Source organism: Montipora capricornis, chromosome 3 (assembly GCF_036669925.1).
Source record: "Montipora capricornis isolate CH-2021 chromosome 3, ASM3666992v2, whole genome shotgun sequence".
Classification (NCBI taxonomy): Eukaryota; Metazoa; Cnidaria; class Anthozoa; order Scleractinia; family Acroporidae; genus Montipora; species Montipora capricornis.
The window spans coordinates 62,727,863-62,750,362 of NC_090885.1; the positions used below are offsets into that span (position 1 = coordinate 62,727,863).

A 22,500-nucleotide genomic window follows, 5' to 3' on the forward strand; every position below is an offset into this window, starting at 1 on the left:
GAACTAAAATCAGAGCACAAAACAAATACATCCAATTCTGGATCTCAGGTGATAAAACAAAACGTTTGTAGGGAATTAAATAATGTTTGATACTAATTTGTACACCGTACAATAAAACCAGCTCAAATGTAACTTGGTAGTTTTTATGTAACCATGGATTTATTGATACTTGCCAATAAGAGACCTTAAGCACGAGGGTTTTCATGGTTAACGGTAAACAGCAAACCTGGTATGTCACATGACCACTGTCTTGCGGTCACTTGCAGTTTGCATTTCACATTTGATTTGAATAACCTGAAGAACTTCCAGTGCTTGGTAAGTGATCTAGGACAAGAAAAATTGATTATTAAATTGAATAATCGATTATCATTCATGTGTTAGGCACCACGACTTCATGAAAGCAACACAGCGGCACAAAGCATCAAATGCTTTGCTGAAATTTGAAACTCTTGCAACCAGTGACACCGCAAACACCTTTATGCAAATTCCAGTTGGCAGTTTGCTGTTCCCCACGACAAGCCTCATGCTGAAGGCCTCTAATGTCTCTTCGCTTTTATTTTCTAGAACATCAAGAAACTGCTAAAAATACCATACAGGTAGCTATTAAATATACTATTGGTAATAATATTATTCAGATTCCTGATCACTTTGTAAGTTATATATAGTTTCGCTAAGTTCTTGACACAAAAATCTGTGAGCAAACTCAAACTGAATCTGCTTGATTGACAGTGATAAAACTGAAGTGAGTTTGGCAGTCCATAGAGTGGGACAGACATTGCTTTTGGATTACCTTGATGTTCCAGCTGTGATCTCCTATGCTTCACAGGTTGGTTGGCTAGCATACATGTATTCTACTTGTTGCATTGCACTTTTTGTGCTTCATCTAATTATTGATCTTGTCTCTCTGATCTCATGCATTACTGAGGAACCCCTGGCCAGTATCATCCCTGTACAGTCACATGACTGCATGGGAGCCAGTTTATTGCCAAGCTGCATAATTCATTATGAATTTAATTATCACAACCAAAATACGTCTTTCCATAAAAATAAAACCCACCCTCCAGTGTACATGTATCTTTGGTGTACTGGAAAAGGCATCCCCAAGCATTTGTGTACCATTGAAAAAAAAAAAGATTTCTTCAATTCTCTTGTTTGTAACACATATTCTTGGTATCATTCAAATGTACCAACCACAGTAACAAAAGATCTTTTTTCCGGTAGCCAATAACTCTAAAGTTGTCATAATTTTTATTTAATTTAGTAACAAGTAGATGTTCACTGTGGATATATCTTTATTGTACTGAAAAAAAATAAAACCACTCCCTGTAGTGTTTAAAGAAGATTTTCCTGAAAATTTCCATTTTTTTTTGTAGCAAAGAGATGACGGTATTCACCCCCAATGGCTTTATGATTTCTATTGTGAGCAGACAGGAATTCCAAAGGTATAACGTATTTTCACTTTAATTAAAACACCCATCTTTTATAGTGCTAATAATAGCTGTACCTCTCAGCTCTGAGGCCAAATTACAAATTTTAGATTTTTTTACAAACTAATGTTTTTAATAGTTAAAATTAAAGATAGTTCTGTTTATACATGACGACTGTTTTTGTTTCAACAGGATGCTAGAATACTCTTCAACAAGAAAAAAAAGAACAAGGATCAGGCAAAATTAAGGCACATGCTGTCAAAGTTCTTACATTACAGGTATGTTTAATGTAATCATGTTTGTAGTATCATTAGTGCTGTCTCTAATAAAATTAACATAATAGTAACATGCAGAGATTTTGCGAGTTGTGTATTACTCTGAAGGGGCGAGGAAAAATACACGCCACAAGCAAAATGTGTGCATGTGTTGGATGTGTTTATTATTCCGCCACTATTATGCCATTTTCTAGTATTTTGGCTTCTTCCTTCAGTGACCGAGAATGGTATCTATTGCATAGTAAGGCACGTACGAATGACGAAAACAACACAGACAAAACCATTCAAATGTCCTCTATTTGATTCGATAAAAAACATTATGACGATTGACAAGTGAATTGACAAACTAAATTCCTGGGCTTTACATTATGTTGAAAGCAATTTTCTTTTATTGAAAAAATCCAGACCTGTTCTGACTGTATTTTTTTTGTTCTCAACCAGTCAAACTAGGGCACTACAGTGTATTACTGTCTCATATTTTGTGCAATCTCTTGACCAAATGAGATTTCTTAAAAATAGCGTCATGATGGAAAACTATACAAATTTTATTTTTGCTCAGATTCAGAGTAGCCTAGTGGCTAATATCTCCGAGCAAATACATTGTAACAGAACAGAACAACAACAACAACAACAACTGTTAAGAATCCCAACTGGCAGAAGCAACCAATTCGCTATTTGCAAGTGCAGCTGTGAAGTTGAACCAGGGACTACCAGGATCAAATTCAATGTGGGGTCAGAGCGGGCCTTGAACCCGGAATCGCTGGATCTCAACGCAAGCACCCTTTAACCACTGCACTGCCTCCTCCTGCCCCCAGCATGGACATGTGAAATGTCCTAAAATTTTGTTCAAAATACTAACTTATTTATGTTCCACTGTACGTCTCTCTATTAAGCATTCAGAACATGAACAACGATGCTCCAACAGACACCAGCTATGATTCTCCGCCTTTTGAACATTCAAGCGATAGTCAGTCATACAATGAAGACATCCCAATTGGTGCAGATTCCATGCTCGGCCCATCAGGAGTCACAGCTGGAAACACAGATATGTTTTCACCAATTATCCACGAACTTGATTCACAGGAAGACCATTTTGTTCTACCCCAGGTGACAATATTCACTTTGTTTTTAAAACTGTTGACCTCCTTGGGTGGGACGGCACGAGTTGATGAATGAAATCGCCTTGCATTGGACAGAGTAAAATCTGTTAAGTCTCACTGTAGCATGGATGTTCTCTAGATCACCAGTGCTCTATTAATTGGGAAGACTGTAACTACCGGTAGTATCAAATCAAACTAAAATTTTGGTTTTTGATGTCTGGGGAAAAACAAGAAGTATCCGTAGTAGAACAGTGCATCAGAGTTAACTGTTAGGAACCAACAAACTCAACCCACATATGACAGGAAGTCCAGGAAGTGAAATAGGGAGCCATTGATGGAAGGCGAGTGTTTTCACCAGTGCACCAACCTTGCTCCTGAAAAATAACAAAATATTTAATGATTAGTATGTTAAGTCTCCTCACTATGTCAGTATATTACATAATTATTAGAGAAATAATTTTAAAACATTATTATCAGCAAGTAACTGAAGAGAGAAGCACACACAGTGCATTTTTACCTTTGACACACTCATCCAAAAAATTGGTCTCTGCCTTGAGGGGGACTCGAACCCACGTCTCCCTGATTACTAGTCGGGCATGCTAAGCCACTACACCATCAAGTCCACCACGCTGGCAATGCAGCAGATTAATGGGGTGACTTAGCGACGAGGGGATCCTTAAGGCCAACCTTTTCTTCACTTGAGTGTGTATCCTTGCCTCGATAACCCCAAACGGGGCTTAGAACGAAGTCAGAGTACTTGCGGCAATGGAAAGCTTATACTTACAAGTAACCGAAGAGAGAAGCGTACACAGTGCATTTTTACCTTCGACACACTCATCCTAAAAATTGGTTTGGGGTTATTGAGGCAAGGATACAGTCACACTCTAGTGAAGAAAAGTTGGGCCTTAGGGATCCCCACACTGCTAAGTCACCCCATTAATCTGCTGCTTTGCCAGCTTGGTAGCCTTGAAGGTGTAGTGGCTTAGCATGCCCGACTAGTAATCAGGGAGACATGGGTTCGAGTCCCCCTCAAGGCAGAAACCATTTTTTCGGATGAGTGTGTCAAAGGTAAAAATGCACTGTGTGTGCTTCTCTCTTCAAATACTTGTAAGTTTAAGCCTTCCATTGCAGCAAAATCTCTGACATTATTATCAGCTAGGGGATATTATCTCAATTTAACACTAAATTTTCGTTACTAGCCAACAAAGAAATCAATCTTACTAGTGATGAGAATAAACGTTTTGATCTTGGCATTGAAGGGTTCATTCTCTGAGTATAGTTAATTGTATATATACAATTTTCTTATGCTCGTCTCACACATGTTTTTTGTTACGCTTATTTCTGGTCTGCACTGTACTATGAAATGATAAGGAGCTAAGTAATAATCAAGGATCAGTAGCAGCATTCAGCGGACTACTTGTCTTACGCTTACATGAATAAGCTTCTGGGTTATGTAAGTTAACTCCATAATATGTTCCTGGCATTTCTCACACATGCAACAACGGGATGTGCACATTTTAGTTTTATACCTCAGTGTTCTAGGAAAAGTTTTTCGGCACAGTGCTCCACATTTTCGCACCAAAACAAGTAGGCAAATTCATAATAAAATTATTGTTGCCACAAACACATAGCTATTGTACTCTGCCTTGTTAGGATTATTTCAAATAAGATGCTGGAGGTGCAGGACTTACTAGGCAATCTGACAAATTGTTTTCACCATGTAAACTTAAAGTACCAGCATGTGTTTATACAATCATGTATGCCATGATCCTTGGCAAAGAACTTGTGTCCCCTGAGTAATGAAGCAACATGAAGGAAAAGGAAGAAATAAAGATATCTGCTGTGAATATAAAAGAAAAGGGTGCTTTGCAACAAAATACAATAATTATTGTATTTTGTTGTGCCCTTTTAATTGATATCTGAGACTGTTAACAGCAACCTAAAATTCTCCAGTTTCATCAAATCACCAAACTTTCATACTCTCTCTTGTTATATACAGTTCGTGTATGTACTGACTTTCCCTTTTGTTTTTTGCTGTTCAAAACAATTAATGTGGAATCTTAGAGTTTTGTTTCTGAAATTTTTGAAAAGTTGCTTCCAGTACATAGAGAGACTTGTGTTTTAAGTGTGTCAATAATTATTCATGGACCGCCAAAATAAAGCTGAAAACTTGTTTTTTTCTTTCCCTTTAATAGCTTGAACAGGCCTCTTCGTTTCAGCATAACATTCTGTGGGAGTTTGAAGATATTCAAATGCTTGTTGGATCAAACCTTCCAATCTTTGGGGGTGGCAAATACCCTGCTGTTAGTCTCAGGCTAAGGTGACCTACGTGTAACTTTTAAAGAAGTGTTCTCCTACCTCAGCTGTCCTTATTAAAATTAGGTTGCATTTGATTGACTGATAATGTTTTCTGGAATAAGCACAGTTTTTCAATAACAGCTATGTTGTTTTGTTATTGACTAACAATAGTAAATAATATTGCTGTCGGTGGTGTTGACTGGCAGCTTTGAACACATGTTTTTTAGGAGGCTTTTGTGGCGCAATAATTAAGTGACAACTATTCTTGTACTTCAAAGAAGACTGTCAAAGTATCAAGTCATTGGCTGGTCTCTCGAATCCACCTATATTGCTCAGCCTTCCACTCAATGGCGCTGTTATAAGAGACCAAAAACTTACTGATCACATTGCAGACTCATTTAGCAAAGTTGCAGAGAACATCCCGAACATCTATCGGTCCTGACTATATACTAAACTGGGTATTGAAAGCTAACTCCCCCGTACTTACTGCTCCAATTTGCTCAATTTTTAATACATCATCTATCACCCAAGACCAGGTCCCACCGCTCTGGAAATGTGCAAATGTTCTTCCTTACCTAAAGTCAATAATCCAAAGGACGCTGGTAAAGATCTCCATCCGATTTCTCTTACTCCCTTGCTCCGTAAGATCTTGGAAATTTTGGTTTTATCAACGGAGTTGTTTACTACCTGAAAAGAAAACACATCACTACCGTCTCAGGAATCCAAGAACATTCATTCCATCTTCTGTGCGTCAGTGGGATGATACTGACATTTAATTCAGTACTGATATGTGATGAGACATCCTTAGCGATATTATCTCCTAAATGGACTGACCAGTAATATAATTCTCATCGTTTTTAATAGTGTATCTATAGAATCTTCTTGTAAAATCATTTTTTTTAGGTCGGGCCCCCTTCGACCTTTCAAAGTGATTATTTTGTTAATGAAGATTAAAGTTTAAAGTTTAACTTTTCAAACTAATGTAGACCCCCATTGCTTGAAATTAAAAAAAACTCCAGGTTGTCCCTCTTTCAAAAGCTGGGAAACTGAACCCGTAAATTCGGTTGCCTATTAGGAAACTCCCTCCGATGTACGCCGTGTTGACATGCAATCACATGCCGTTGGAGCTGGGTATCCCATAATTTTCAGCGTGTGCCTTTGGAAGTGCACAAAACTTTGATTGACCTTTTGGAAGAATTCGTTTAAGTAAGTTCATGACAGTCATTCTTTCTGCTTTTTTTCAGGGAGTGTGGAAATCCTATCAACGTTCTGACAGGATTGGATTACTGGCTTGATAACTTAATGTGTAATGTACCTGAAGTGGCAATGTGCTATCACTTGGATGGCATTGTGCAGGTAATGCATTAAACAAGTACCTTGATTATAAGAGGGATCGCTCCTTTCCCCCTGTACTGTAACCCAATCGCTGCTTTTGAAAAATATGTTTGTTACACCTGTGGCACCGTTTAGAGATACTATACTATACTATTTAGCTATCTATCATCTCTTATAATCCATCAAATATTTTTGCTCGCACGCAAATGGTCTAAACGCGTCACGTGACCAAATATTCCCGTTAGTGAAATTTCCGTTGAAAAGGAACAAAGCCAGAGGAAAAAGGGCAGCAGAAGAGTTTTTATTTTACATGGAAAAAAATCAAACTCGTTTTCTGGAGTCTAGTGATAGCGACATTAAAAAGCTGGTCGCAAATGCTGTTCTGGAAAGTACAAGAAAGTTAACAAAACGTGCTGTCAACGTCTTTGAAGGTGAAGAAAGTTATGAGCAGACTTATGGGCCGATTTAATCCTACTTGAACACTGAGTCATTTTATAGAGTAGAGAATTAATGCACTGTGTTTACTAACGATAAAATAAACCAACCGTTCCAAGGAGAGCAAAATTCCAGCCGCACTTGAAAATACTGTCATCTAGACTTTACACATTTTTTCTTTCGTGGTTGAAATTTCTTTTTCAGTAAGCAAAAAGGGGGCTTGTTTTCGAATTTTCAACGCGCAATGACAATTAGAATGATTTGATTTTTTCCTGAGTCTGACACGCTTTCTTTCTAGTCAAATTTTGAACAATGCATGGAAAAAAATTAAGACGAAGCATTGCCATCAGATCAACACTGGCTTTTAACGAGCGCTTTTTTTCGCGATATGAAAATTAATGGAAGGGTTATAAAATAAATAAACCCCTTTCTGGCTTGCTGGTGTGTTGGCTGATAATGTCCTCGTCTGAGAGATTTTCCTCAAAATTTCATATTTGCCCTCGAAGCTTCGCTTCTCCGCCAAATATTCATTTTGTCGAACGATCTCTCAGACGAGGCAAACAACACAAGTTCGATAGGTTATAACCAACATATTAGCCACACACAGATGATTTTTTTCGCGTTCTTTGAATGTTTCTCACATAAGTAGTAAAATAGAATGATTACACAAGTTATTTCAATGTTTTTTTTAGTGAAAAAGTAGGAGATAACGGAGTAGAAAGTCAAAATGTCAAAGGCAATCAAAGATATAAAAATTATTATAAAAGGTACTTAATTCTAAATTCTAAAATGTACTTTTAGCAATATTATTTCAATATTTCGACGAGCCGATTTTCCGAAATTTGCCTTTTTTCTATTAAATGTTTGCCCCCCCCAGCATAACACATGGCTAATTTGCATGACAAATTGAAAACCAACATGGCGGCTATCGTGAATAAGGCCTATTCGCTGAATACAAAATAAAGTATTGCGACGGGTGCTACGTCACGGACAAACGACGCGGACCAGTGATCCATCCGTTCGTTGGGAGGAGGATGTTTAACGGCACTTACAAAACGGCTGGAAATTGAGCCTATTAGTTAGCCGGCTACGTAGACTGTTGTTCGAGTGGCAGGGTATTCTGCAGTTAATTAGCCAAAACGGTTTTTCATTCGAAAGTGTGTTTTCTTTCTTTCACTGTTCACTGCTGGTTTATATACCTCTGCAGACACAGACGCGGGACAAAGCCGTAGCTTGACTCAATAGGGCTGTTTATACGAGAGAACACAAGCCGCGGCTGACTCAAGACGCGAACACCCTGTATAAATGGTACAAAATCTACGTTCACGGCTTTCTCAAGCCGCGGCTTATCCTGGCCTGGGAGTTTATACCCGTATAAATAGTTCCTTTCGCGTATTATTTACACCGCAGCCAGAGTAAGCCCACGACTTATTTTCTCTCGTATAAACGGCCCTACTGAATAAAAAATCCACATCATCACAATCTAAAATCATTAATATTTATGCGCTCTCTGCTTTTCATACATACCTTTAAAATACTGCACAACTTTGGAAGACCTTTTTTTTGCAAGCAAATTATTCACTCAGAAATGTTATATCTATTCCTTTGAACTCTTCAATTGCGTCCATACACGTGTTTACAGCTGATAGCGGCTTCAGCACCCAGAAAAAAAAAGGTTGAAACCTGGCGCTTCCGGTTCAGTATTCCCCACCCCCACCCAGGCAAAAGTCAAATTCCCCACCCCTGGGAAGGCCTTACCCATCAAATTTCCCACTCCCTGAGCACAGAAATAGTCAAGTGCCCGGGGTTTGCCGGGAGTGGGGAGGGGGGAGGGGGGGGGGGGGGGGGTAGATGTTGAAGTTTCGATTTGATCGGCACATAAAGCGGTACCAGAAAACACCATCAACTTCGTACGCTGTAAACGGTTTGGTTCGTAAATGTTTCGTCTAATTTGTAAGCGCCAGTCTTGCAAAAATATTTGAAGGATAATAAGCACAATAGCCTCATTTGACTTTAAAATATTCTCAGATATTTTAACTTTAATAGATGTTATCTGTTCCTCGAAGTTCTCCGTTTTCTCGGAAGATTGTTCGCCTCTTGGAACAGATAACGTCCGCTGAGAAATATCTGAGCATATTTTCACGCTAAATGGAGGCTATTGTTTATATATCCAACGCACGCTCATGGAATAATTATATAATTATTGTTAAATAATTTTGCTAAGTGGCTTGCACTTTTTTGTTTCTTTTGTGCGAAAACTTCTTTGAAAAAACTTGTTCTTTGAAATTGATTTTGTTTGAGTCTGACAGTTTGTTGTAAGGTGATGATATTACATTATTCTTTTTGCAGTATTATGACCTTTATAAAACAGAGGAACTACCAAACTTAGAAGGAAGCAGTTTTTCTCCCAAGGTACATCACGGAGCTATGTGATTTAATGATGGCAAAAATAATTAACTCCAGCTCGGACTTCTACCCTCAGGGTCTTAAGTAACTATGGAGGAAGTGCTACCTTTGTAAGGACATCTACAAAATTAATGTTTTAGACTCTTTTTGTCTGAGAAAGGGACAATAATATTGGTTAATATTATAATTAATAAATATTATTAATTACTGTGTTCTATCTCATATGACTTTAATGTTCATAATCCTGTGGGATGGTAGTTAGTGTTACCAAAGAGCAGGACAGAGAGTAAGCTTGGCAAGCTATCCTTCTTGGGTATTTTTTCTGGGCCAAGTCTTTTATCCGTGTAAGAAAAGGGTCGTTAGAGCTCCCATTTTAGCTCTGTATAAAGTGTTGTTCCATGTTGCACTCTGTTATATCACCAGGTCATCAAGGACATAGCACAAAACATCTTGTCCTTCATGAAGTCTAACTGTACCAAGGAAGGTCATACCTATTGGCTCTTTAAAGGTATGCACAGTAACAACCAGCTGTGTCAAATTGATGATGATGATGATTTTGATGGGTATGATGACGGCGATAGTGTTGATGAAGATGACAATGACAATTGATGATTTGTTGATTCACAACTGTGTTTGGTATTTGCACTGGCTATTTCTACTCACAAATCTTCCCTGTGTGCAATAACCTGCACGATTTTCGCACCTTGGTGTTTTGATCCACTCCCCCTTTGGTGTTTAATCAAATTTCCTCGTGTTTTATCCCATTTATTCAAGGTTCGTTGTACGGGCCCAGGTACAAACATTTTACTCTTCAGTCACATCCCCCCTTTCCCTCAGAAAATCGCTTCAAATGCGCAGTTCCCGTTTATACATTTTTTTATTCTTTCTATTCACCCTTACAAGCCTAACGATATATCTTCCTATAAACCCTTTGCAATGTGAAAATGTTCCCTTTAACTTATTGAAGCCAGAACAGTAAGTTGTTGCAAAGACAGTGAAGTATTTTCTATGTATGCTTTTGGAGGAGCAAGCCGTAGACATAATTTTTTTCTTGTGCCCTTGCGTTTCAGCCACGGGTAGCGACGTAATAAAGCTCTATGATCTGACGTCAATATGCCAGCAGGTGAGATTGAGATTTAACTAGCAAGACTGAAACGCTTTGTATACAAGGTGATAAGACGAGACAAGAAGTCCTAAATCTAAGTCTTGAGTTGCTGCGATTTCACACTGATCTCTTTGCTGCGGTCAGAAACTGTCTCAAGTGATGATTTGCCCACAGGCAGCCCATGCAATCATGGTTTGCAGTATTCATATTGAATCCAACATTTTTGGATGCGTTTAGCCAGGCCTTTCAGCTATCCATAGCTTGCATTCATATTACAATAAATACATAGCTTGCATTCAGTTCGCCATAAATTTCTGGGGATGCAGATAACAGCATTCTTGTTAAGTCATTGTGCCATGGTGATGGTATTGTCTTTTGCACTGGTCAACGTGGTAGTGATGACGTAATATGCCAATCAAAGATAGATGAACCAAATAGAGGTGAAATATTCAGTGATGTTTTTGTCAAGTAACGGTAAAAGCCATCATATCTTCACTTCACTGATAAAAGTCTTTAGAGAAACCTTTATTTAAGTGTCAAAAAATTCTAGTACATTGCAGTACTAAAATTGCATCCATAACTGCGAGGATCATAGCTTTACTTGATTCAGTTCAGTATATGATTCATTTCTTATATCATTTCGTTCAGTACTAATTGGGGACATTAAAGTTAAAATAACATAAAATTATCATAATTAAGACTTAAGAATCTAAAATTCTTGAAAAATATGAACAATTCATATCAATAAAATTCAAAACATTCCTATCACATAAAAATTCACATATCGATATTTTTGGCCTGACGTTTGGCATTTCCCGTGAACGCAATGCTAAATTTCATCATCTTCATCATCGTCATTTGAGCACACTTTTCCTGTTTTCTACATATTTGGAAGAGAAAGGAGAACGACAAGACAGCCACAAGTTAGAGGAAAATAATTTTAAGGCTATTTATGACAACGAACAGGTGGCCGTTCCACGTAAACTCGGTGCTGAATCTCTCAATTTTTTTGCCATATTTGCGTTCAGTTAAGTGAACAACCTTTTTTCGGTGATATTTGGAGCTTGAAGCTTTTCCTGTTTTCTACACTCAAACTAGAGAGATTGAAAAAGAAGAATTGATATTTTGATCATAGTAACACTTTAAATAAAGCAACAACTTTCATTTGAGGTTCGATCCGCTGAATTAGCCAATTACAGTGAGCGTGAGAATAATAGTTCCACCAATATAAAGTGGATCCACAAGGGTTGCCGCGGTGTATCACTAGTGTCGCCCTGGGACACCTTCAGCTTTTGCAAAGTAACGAGTAATTTAGTTATCCTTTTTTTCTTCATGTTTGAAAAAATTTCGATACAAAGAGGACGGACGACAAAGCAGCAAATTTATTTACTACACCAGTGGCTATGCTGTGTTACAGGTACGTCAACGTATCGTAAAATGAAATGAGGGAGTTAAAGAAACGTCGACGGGTACAGCACAGCAACAACAACGCTACAGAACAATAATATTAAACACTTAATGACTGGTCCCGGGAATGTCAATGTTTCCCGGAGGGCCAGCCGAGGGAAACAAAATCAACTGTTTTCCGACGGGACCAGTCATTAAGTGTTTATATAGCACAAAAAGAAAAGCATGCAACGGCGATCGTCGGTCAACATTCGCGGGTAACAGTGCACTGTTACCCTCTGACGTCAAAGATTTTGCACTGTTGCCCGCTCAGAGACTTTTGACGGGAGACAGTTTTATTGTTAGATGTCATGTGACTTCGAAGTAACCAATGAGAGCGCGCGCTGCTGGGCGGGGGGGGGGGGGGGGGCGCAGCTATATAACAACATTGGTTAAAAGAGGAAAAATAATCGTGTGGCACGTATTTTTGCGGTACTCTGCATAACTACATACTTAAGCACACAAATGTAAACCTGTCATTCTCTATTTTTGCCCTGAAATGCTTGTACCCAATTTATTTTAAGGATACTTCTCCCATATTGTATGACATAAAAGGGATGGAGTTTATATTTCCAGTATGTGTGTCACCAGATGTTTCGGATGGGTACGAACGGAATCCCCCATCGACGCAATTGCATATTTTCAAATGAACGATTGAGACTTGAAAGGAACTCATGCGCGGGAAAAACGCGATCATCTGGGTTCCGATTGGCTAATTAGCCGATTGGCACCAGTGAAGCGCAAGCTTTTCTGGGCCAATCAACAAACACAGAATTCGTCGCAGGGTTACTAAATTAAATTTTCTTGATCATTTGTTCGTTCCCTAGGCTTGCCAAGAATATGATGAACCAAGTACCACTCAGTACTGGGTATGTGATTCTCATTAAGTTGTATTTAGTGAGACCTTTCTTCGTTTGAGATTCAAGAGATCATAGAAGTACTTGTGTGTCGACTTGTCAGCAGAGTTGGTGGAGCAACAGACCTATCTTGGGCTATAGTGTCGATAGACACAGGCGCATTACATACACTTCACCCCTCCCCCCTCCCCCTCCCCCTCCTCCCAGACCCTCTTTCCCCTGAGTAGAGAAGACATCTCCAAATTTATGCTACTGTCCTTGCGTCTTTTTTTTTTTTTTCAGGGAGCAAGTGACCGTTCGTCAGTTACTCAACAACTGCCTTACTCTCCTTGATAATGACAAATTTCCAGAGGTGAACTTGATTTCTTTTAATTTTCTACAGTTTTGGAACTTCCCGCTTGACTTATCTTTAGCGGTTTATTGGGCGACCCGGAAACGCGTACCCCGTACCGGTGGCTGATTTGGCTGAGCGCCAGACTACCATGCAGAGGGTCGCGGGTTTCGGGCCCTTGCCGGACCAACTCACATGGTCTAGAAAACTGCAGAGGAAGTGCTATCTTTGTAATTTCATCGGCTAATGGGTAGATTCTTAAGTCTTCTTGACATTACACCGTAGCTTCCGCCTTTCTCACAAGCCGGGCTTCTGTGTTGACCCTGTGAGACATTTGGTTCGGTTTGGTGCCTACTCCCTCTAGCAATATGCAAGAGCAATTTAATAATGCCAATAGAGGTTTTGCACGGCAGCCATATCGCATGGCAGGAACAATGAAAATGTTTTGCAGTAGAAAGAACATTTCTTCCCATAGGAAAAAGAATCTATTGTTCCTGCCATGCAACATGACTGCCTTGCAAAACCTCTATTCTCCCTAGCAATACGTGGCGAGCTTGGCGTCAAGTCTTTGATTGCAGTCACGTGAAAAGACGGCCATATTGGTGCCAAAACAATAGAAAAATGTAGGTCAAGTTTTGCATAATAATAGAGTCAAATTCCCAAAAGACTTTTTGGCTATTGTTCTTTCCACAAACATGGCCGCCGTGACGTCAGATGCGATCAAAGAATAGGGAACTTTAGATCGGAGTACGGGGACGACTTCGAGTACGAGTTTTTCGTTCTGAGCACGCGCACTTCGAAAAATGTGGGCCTCCAAACATTATGCGCATGCTCAGTAGGGAAAACTCGCACTCATTTTCGTCCTTGTTCTCCAATGGGAAAATGGCGCGTTTTGGCCTTCACGCACCTTCATCCTTGATTTGGGGGAGAGGGGGCATTTCTTTTCCATTTTATTCTGCATAATAATAGAGTCAAATTCCCTAAAGACTTTTTCGCTATTGTTCTTTCCACAAACATGGCCGCCGTGACGTCAGACCTTAGACAGCAATGACCACAACCAGGTTGCTGATCAGCGGTTTTCGTTAAAACAATTGTTTGCTGGGGATGCTCAGTCTCGCGGGCTCAGAAAACCTGGTTATGGTCATTGTTGTTTGAGGTTTTTCGTCAGAAAACGCTTATGGTGTATGAGGTCGCATAAGCAGAAACAGGCAATCCTTTTTTTCGATTAATGGCATATCAGGATCAGGATCAGTCAATCTTCTTTCTCCGATTTAATTTTAGATCTTCTCCTCGGCAAGTTACTTGCTGTCCGAGTTGTATTCACCGGATGACGTACATGCATTGCCTGGCATTAACCTTGACGATGATGATCAACGGAGAAGCGAAGAAGAGGAAACCTACGACGATGAAGCAAATTCTACGGATTCTGTACATGATGAATGTGAAGGACAGGGTACAGCGGTGGCTCTAAAGGTACACGATTTACGTGTTGACAGAGCGGTTTTTGGTTAATAAGTACCGCGAAAATTAAACCAGTAATGTGACAGCAGGCGTACAATCAATAGGCCACGTTCGATTTATCAATATTCACACATGGCTACGAGGCTTTATGGTTAATTAACAATTAGACCCTTCGCCCGCAAGGCCTACGCGTCAATAGCCCATGGGATAAAGAAAACAGAACTAAGGCCCGGTCCAAACAACGAACTTTTATGAGTCGAATCGAATGCAAATGAGAAAAATCTATTGTTTTCGTTCATTTGCATTAGATTCGGCACATGAAACATTCGACGTTTGAAGCGAGCCTAAGCCGTGAAATCTGACCATAAAGCGTCGTAGCCATGCCTGAATATTGATATACCGAACTAGGCCTATAGGTGGTCATGTTACGTCATCGCCGCCATGTTGGTAGGCAAAAAGAAAAGATCTCTTATTATCTGTTCGTCCACCAGCAACTGTACATTGAAGCATAGTTATCTGTGTCTCTCTGGAGATTGGTTGCAAACCACCTATTGAACCAGCGATCTTGCAGAGCAAACACATGCGCTCGGCGCAAACCCATGCTTACATTTTTACATTGTAGAAATTTTGAGGAGACTGGAATAAGCGCGGGGATTGTCTAGGGGCTGTTAGGTACTGATGGGTGAAAACCGAGATTGTAATGCTGAGGGTAAGGACTGCTTGTACTATTGAGGGGTTGAGGCCAAGACAAAAACAACTCTATACACGTGCACTTTCGGGGTATGTGATCTAGAACATCCACGTGAAATGCGGCATGTGTACTTACGTACAGGTTCTTTTACGACATGTGTTCTGGTACACCCAAGTGCACGTACGACATGCGTCTTAGCCCATTTCTTTGGCGTCCTCTGCAGAAACACAATGCTAAGAGTTTTATCTCTAGCGTTCGTGAGGAACGCCAGCTCTGACTCGACTGTTTAACACTATTTCATATCGAAAATGCTCTTCCTAAAGGCCTGGAGAAACGGCTTCCACATTTGCCTCAACATCCTCAACGATGTTGACTGCCGAGGAAGGGGCAAACGGTTTTAACACATCAACATTTGATTCAATGGGCAAGGTTATGTTTGTTTTCGTTGAATATGTAAGTTCTTATCAGTGCTGTCTTTTGTTTGCAGTCACTAGATGTTACAAAGTTATCATCTCCAGTAAAGCAGCAAGGTGATTGGATCAAGGTGAGTCCATGATTATTTGTAGTATTTCTTGCGTCAAATCATTTTTAGTTTTAGCCTGCAACGCCGTGTTTCTTTTCCTAACTTTTTTTATTTGAGCAATATTTCCTTACATTTGTATCAAACGCTCAGCCTCTTTCGTTAGGGACGACCTCAAGCAAGGACTGCTTCAACAAAAACTAGAACGTTCCATTATCGCGACGATTTTCCCATCGAGTGATGTAAAATATAGGAAGTGTTCATATATTTGAAATGCAGAAATTAAAATACAAGAAGGTTGAAGATCATCGTAGTTAATCAGTAACTTACCGGGCTGTTACACTCTGCAGTTTTTCTTGCAATTTGTCTCGCAATTTTGTTGGGACAAAAGTTCTCACATTGAGAAACAAGTTGCTTGGTGGGTGTTATTAACTTATACGAGTCAACGTTTCTTGCAACTTGTCTCGTTTTCGATGATCACGTGAGGTTACAGGAATATATATTTTCATTGCGACACAAGTTGCAGGACATATGTTACACTACGCAATGATCGAAAAATTAGTTGCGGAAAGTATACCTCAATTCCACTTTCTGCTGCTTGTCTCGCCATGGCGTTGCGAGGTAAGTTGCACGAAAAATTTTTATGTGACAAACATATTGGCTGAGAAGTTAGCGTGTTAGCTTTTAAGTGACAAGTGTACGAAAAATTTTTGATGTAAACGACTCATCACATGAAATGTGGCAAATACTTGCGAAAGCAAGCAATCATTGACAACATGGACACGGCGCACACGATAAAAAAATGGCTAAGTCTAAGTCTGCAGGGTTTTGTGCAATAACAAAAATCAAATTTTGTGTGGAGATTTTTTATTTGGTTTCAAAACCATAGCTTACTGAAAATACAGAGTTTACGAACGTTTTACCATGAACAGGTTACTGAGAAAAATTAAGAAGAGCGAAGGTACAGGCAGTGTGGCAGGAGATGCATACGTAACAATGGAAGGTTTTTATGAGTGTAGATTCCTTCTTTTCCCTTCGCTGTTTTGCAAGACTTTACCCTGCCGCCATCGGCGCTTCTTTTTCTTCAATCCTAGAAACGCGATAATGGCCGCCGTCTCAACCTCTTGCCTGTAAGAGCTATATTTTAGGAGGACTATCAAGCAGTCTCGCCTTGTTTCTGCGTATGTTTGCTGTTCAAAATCATTGCTGACGCACTTAACTTGGAACTGTTAACAATTATTTGTTGTGCTATCTACACGATCAAATAATGTATTTGCCACATAAAAATTGCACATAAGGAGCAATTTAATTTTTGGGCATCTTGACTCGGATGTCTTACCGTATTTATTCGATTAAGCGCCCAGGACTAACAACTCATTGTTCGGTTTTCACATAAATCTCTTTAGCTACCACTTTCGATATATTAAAATTCAGTCCTAAACAAAAGGCATCATGTCGAGGCTCTGGGGAATACATATAAGGCTTTGTATGAGTTTATTCCCCAGAGCCTCGACATAATGCATTTTGTCCAGGACTGAGTGTTAATATATTCCAAGCGATCATGAGGTATGATCTCTTGGCTATTCTCAATCAACTTCAATGTCATCGTCGCTCAGCTCAATAAGTAAACTTCCTGGTGCTGCCTCCTCGACATCCGACAGCGTAACGTCAGCAAATGGGTCAGTCGCGCGAGAAGCTGTCTAAAAATAGCTACATCTGTAAAAAATGCCGTTACGTATAGAAAACCTAGTAATGGGGTTGAAGGCTTCTGTTAAGCCCCATGCAAATGGCCTTAACATTGTTGGCCAACATTGTTCCAACATTGCAACATTGTTCGCCAACAACTCCAAACATTGCAACATTGTTGGATAACAACTCCCAGCATTGCAACATTGTTGGCCCACAACTCCCAACATTGCAACATTGTTGGCCCACAACTCCCAACATTGCAACATTGTTGGGTAACAACTCCCAACATTGCAACATTGTTGGCCAACAACTCCCAACATCGTTGGGTGTTACATGTTGCGTCCGTTGCATACCCTCCATTTGCGTGTTGTTGCGTGTTGTTGAGAGTTGTTGCACGAACACATTTCCTTTGTTCCGTGATCGCCGAAGCGTAGCGCAACAACCTTGGATCCGTTTGCACATTTCCTCCAACATTGCTGGGGCCACGCGCGCGCGTTACATAAGGTCTCCATGGTGATAATTTTAGGCATTAACATTTTGAAAACAAGATGGCAGCCGACTGATTTGTAAGTTTACTAAGTCTTATGGGTCATATCCTTCCACTGCACGTTCTTACATTGTTGGGCCAACATTCTTACATTGTTGGGAGCTGCCAACATCATATGTGGAGAGCCAACAATTCCATAACATTTTTATCCTGTCTCTGTTGATCAGGTTTCGAAGCCGTTACCAAGCAACGTCGAAGAACGGTGCAAGGAGGCTCTGTCGCATATCATTAAGGTAAGTGAAAAATACATGGTTACCTTAATAGGCCATTTTCGAAATATCAATATTCATCTTATAGTGAGGCAGAGAAGACAAAAACAATTCTTGGTTTTCACATGACGTCACGGCCGCCATATTGGAGTCTCCAAACAATGAAAGACCATGAAAGGTCATGAAACGGAGGCCATGTTGGAGTCCAGATCCAATCCTCCGGGAATTGCACTCTATTATTATGCAAACTTTGTATTTTGTTTTCGTTGAAAAACGTATCTGTTGATCACGTGAGTGAAACCCAAGAATAGAAACAAGTTGTAATGAATATGAAAGGTTTAGCATATAATCCGCTTTCCTTTTTTTGGATACCAAGAGCACTTGCTAAGTTATAAATGCTTTCTTCACACAGTTTTAAACCGCACAAAAACATCCTTTTATTAGTGAGCGCCACCACAGGAAACCCGAGTATCTCGAGATGCGCAGAACGTATGCGTGATAATAGTAGTAGGCTTGGAAAGAAAATATAGTCACAACAAGTTGCAAAATTGTTGAGACACTTTCATTAAAAAACACCTTTTCTAGCTTCCAATGCCCGCCGTATCTAGAATTTAAACCTTTCCCATTTCCTCTCCCCCCTCCCCCTTTCAATGTTGACTGCTTAAGTTCCCAACATTTTTTTGTCTTGCTAGCAACACTGATAAGGGGGGGAGGGGGGCTACAGTGTGAGAGATAATAGGGAAATTAATTACGCCCCAAGAAGGTGAAGTGTCTCCACTATTTTTGCAACTTGTTGCAGCAACGATTACTGTTTGTTCAGTCGTGAGCTTGTATAGCCCACCACTAGGCCTTGGCGGATTGTGCTCCTAAAAGTGGCATATTATGCTACTAGCAGTGCTCGAAATTTTGCCAAATTATGCCAAAATTATGCTCCTGATTTCTGAAATTATGCTCACAAAATGACGTAGATTCTGTACATATAGGCGCGCAATAACGATACCAAATGTTGGAGTCGTATGGCAGTTGTGCTAGCTTAAACAATCCTCACGTGAAGCCGGATGGGAAACCAGAGTACCAGACTCTTTCAAAAGGTTAACCGCGCACGCAGAATTTGCCAAAAGAGGCCTAGTATCTAAGCATATCAGAACAGAGTCAATACTACTGTTAACGTAGCTAAAACACGCATTGCAAGAATGAATTACCGAATTTTATGAATTTATGCTCCAAAAAGTGCTAAAATTGGCTAATTATACCGTGGCAGTTCCTGTTTAAAAAATTATGCTTTGCTCCAATTATGCCAAAAATTATGCTAGCACAATCCGCCAAGGCCTACCCACCACAGGTTCTCTACTGATTGGGGTCATTGTAAATCAAATGTAATTAAGGACGGTGCCTACTAATTCAAAGGTATTTTTGCGCGGTTTACTGAATATGCGGGAAAGGCAGATCTTAACAAGTTTTACTGAAATCCAAAAAGAAAATTGGGGGTAACCACGCATTTTTCGAAGATAATTAATCAAGAAGATACGCTTGAAGATACAAAGCAATGTATGGCGTTCTTTTCCAAATCGAAGCTTAATTTTCTCAGAAAAATGCATGATTACCCCCAATTTTCTTTATGGAAACCAAGGACACTTGCTAAGTTCTACTTTCTCCGCATAGTTTTAATCCGCGCAAAAATATCCCTGTATTAGTAAGCACCACCCATAGGAAATCCGAGTATCTCGAGATGCGCAGAACGTACGCGCAACAACAATAGTAGGCACCGTCCTTAAAGCGCATCTTCTTTCTTCCAAAAGGAGACTCTGTCAGAAGATTGTTTATGGGCTTTTACCTTGAATATTGGATTGGAATCAGTAGACTATTATCCATTCCAGCTTGATGCATTATGCACAAATACTCGAGGCGTCTTCATCGCGAAAATTTCACCTAATCAATTCTTCGTCTAATTTTCATTGCCTTGTTCTCTGTAGGGCCTTGCATGTGTAAGGACGCATTTAGCAACAAGCAGGCAAGTCGACGAGCAAGACCGTCATATCAACACCAATAACAGCTCCATATCGGAGTGCTCCTCCTCTCAACCACAGTCTCCACCGCGCGCAAGCGGGACACCCGACTCCAGTCCCACTCATGCAGTGATTCCATCTTATCAAAACCGCCTGCAAGCCTTCAAGAGAAAGAAAAGCCCGCTGATTCTAAAACGTCCGATTCGTTGGCAGGAGAAGAATGCAGGACTGCTTTTCCGTAAAGCGGGAGCAGTATATCACTCGTTAGCTTGTATGTTTAATTCCAGTGGCAAATTCGGCCGCGGGATGCGGAACTGTAAACTCGCGTTCAAGTGTCTCGAGGCCTCGCGGGTTTTTAGAGCGCAGTCTGACATTAAGCAAGGTAGTAAGTTTGTTTTAATTGTTTAAGTAGTTTTGATTTGTTTGGCTAGTCTTTGTTGTAACCTATTGGTGTTTTTGGCGTATTCGCCCTCGGCGACGTCTTCGTTGCTTAACGAGATCCTCCACTCCGACTAATGAATAATCTTAAACCCAACAAAATAACGTTTGCAATCAAATTTCTGCAACAATTTTCTTCAAAAAGTTGTCATGTCGAAAAAAAAACAAAACAAAGATGTTCAGACTCGCTTATATTCCCTTTCAAATTTGAAAACCAAAACAAGCGTTCTTGGAATTCATTTATGCCCGATACAAAAGCTGTCATTGGCAAAAGTTAGAAAAAATTTGATTGTAAATAATAAACAATATGTTCTGTGGTTTAAAGTTATTTTCTTGCTCTAGTGGAGGTTTTCTTTAATGCCCTATTCGTTTGCATCCACGTGATGAGACGGCCATGTCGGTGTACAAAAAAACAGAATAGTCAAATTCCCAAAAGAAATTTTACTGCATTGTTCTGTACACCAACATAAATAGCCGCCGTGACGTCAGATGGAGTCTGTCAATTGTGGTAGGTGTTCCACTCCCTCCCCCCTCCCGTGTCTGAACCCACGTGGTTGTTAACAATTGGAGACTCGGACGAGTGGTGGGCCAAACTAACCGAAGATACATGATGCACTTCTTCAAAAGTTGAGAATTCACGTATAGTTTTTGTATACGTTTCTTTGCAAGTGTGCATTACAGCCACAGAAGAAAATAAGTTAGAAAATTTTAACGCCAATGATTTGAACTCGTTTTATCCGTTTTGCACAGGTGACGAGTTGTTGATCTCAACGATGTTTGTTTGTGGAGACTCGTATCTAATGCTAGCAAAATGTCAGGAGAATTTAGCTGTTCATCAGGAGGATTACTTTTTCAAGTCAGTAGAGGACGAGTTTATTTCGGAAGTGGCAGATGGGTACATTTCCATTCCGGAGGGGCATTCTTCAAGTGTTAAATTTGTTTGTGATTTGGAACAGAATATGCTAAAGAGGTAAGAGTGGTGAAGGTGTTTGGTTCATGGGGGAATAGGGCATTTTACAGTTGTTTGCTCAGCGACCTAGCCTATGAATGGCAGCGAGGCTGCCGGTGACCTCGTATTCACTACTTGCACAAATCCCATAATACACCTCTTTTACCCTCCAAAAATCTGCATGCATTGCTTTCGACTTTTCTTGCTTTCTCCCACGAGAAATTGCAAACAATGGTTATGCAAAAGTTTTGGGGGGGTAATAGAGGTCTATTATGGGATTGTGTAACCCTAAACCCTAACCCCCACTGTTTTTATCATGTAAAGTGTGTTGTTGTAATTCTAATTAGTCCATATTAACATTACAAAAGCACGGAGGTTTGTATCAAAACAGGGTCACCGGCAGCCTCGCTTCCATTCGCAGGCCAGGTAACTTAGCTACGACTGTAAAATGGTCTATTGTCAATAGGCCATTTTTCAGTTGTTTGCTCAGTGACCTAGCCTATGAATGGCTTTGAATACAGATATCACTTCTTTTATCATGTAAATTGTGTTATTCTAATTCCAATTAGTCTACTTTAGAAAAGCACAAAGGTTTGTATCAAAGTATGGTCACCGGCAGCCTCCCTTCGCATTCTTAGGCCAAGGTAACTTAGCTATAACTGTAAAATGGTCTATTAGAGGCTTGCAAAACGGAAAGGCGGGTTTAATGTCCAACGCTGGACAAAGCTAAGAGGGTAATAAGGGAACTGATGGCGTCAGTCTTTTTCTGTGACCCATTTACATCCAGCTTTGGCTGTAAAATGCATCGTTCTATAAATTAATTGGCGTTCAAAGAACTTGTAAAATTTCGTCATCTTTCTAATTGTAAGTGTTTGCTTTCGATAATCAGTGAATTATTAGTCGTCAAAAACTCATAAATTTCCAATACATTCTTTGTACAATTTAGAACTTTTGACGCAACAGTCCTCAAAGATT

At 39.9% G+C, this 22,500-nt stretch overlaps 1 protein-coding gene across 2 annotated transcripts in view; it reads left to right on the top strand.

Annotated features, from left to right (window-relative positions):
* LOC138043653 (erythroid differentiation-related factor 1-like) overlaps positions 1-22,500 on the top strand; it is a 35,555-nt gene that overhangs the window by 6,457 nt on the left and 6,598 nt on the right. For both annotated transcript variants that reach the window (XR_011131301.1, XM_068890024.1), the window contains exons 5-22: positions 565-596; positions 730-826; positions 1,374-1,442; positions 1,620-1,705; positions 2,596-2,809; positions 4,998-5,122; positions 6,345-6,456; positions 9,220-9,282; positions 9,700-9,784; positions 10,347-10,399; positions 11,740-11,798; positions 12,655-12,696; positions 12,967-13,036; positions 14,297-14,488; positions 15,655-15,711; positions 18,091-18,156; positions 20,106-20,520; positions 21,327-21,546. Coding sequence is in view for 1 of the 2 variants with exons in the window: in XM_068890024.1 (XP_068746125.1) it covers positions 565-596; positions 730-826; positions 1,374-1,442; positions 1,620-1,705; positions 2,596-2,809; positions 4,998-5,122; positions 6,345-6,456; positions 9,220-9,282; positions 9,700-9,784; positions 10,347-10,399; positions 11,740-11,798; positions 12,655-12,696; positions 12,967-13,036; positions 14,297-14,488; positions 15,655-15,711; positions 18,091-18,156; positions 20,106-20,520; positions 21,327-21,546 (2,057 nt within the window). In the remaining variant the exon portion in view is untranslated. The remainder of the gene's footprint in view (positions 1-564; positions 597-729; positions 827-1,373; positions 1,443-1,619; positions 1,706-2,595; positions 2,810-4,997; positions 5,123-6,344; positions 6,457-9,219; positions 9,283-9,699; positions 9,785-10,346; positions 10,400-11,739; positions 11,799-12,654; positions 12,697-12,966; positions 13,037-14,296; positions 14,489-15,654; positions 15,712-18,090; positions 18,157-20,105; positions 20,521-21,326; positions 21,547-22,500) is intronic.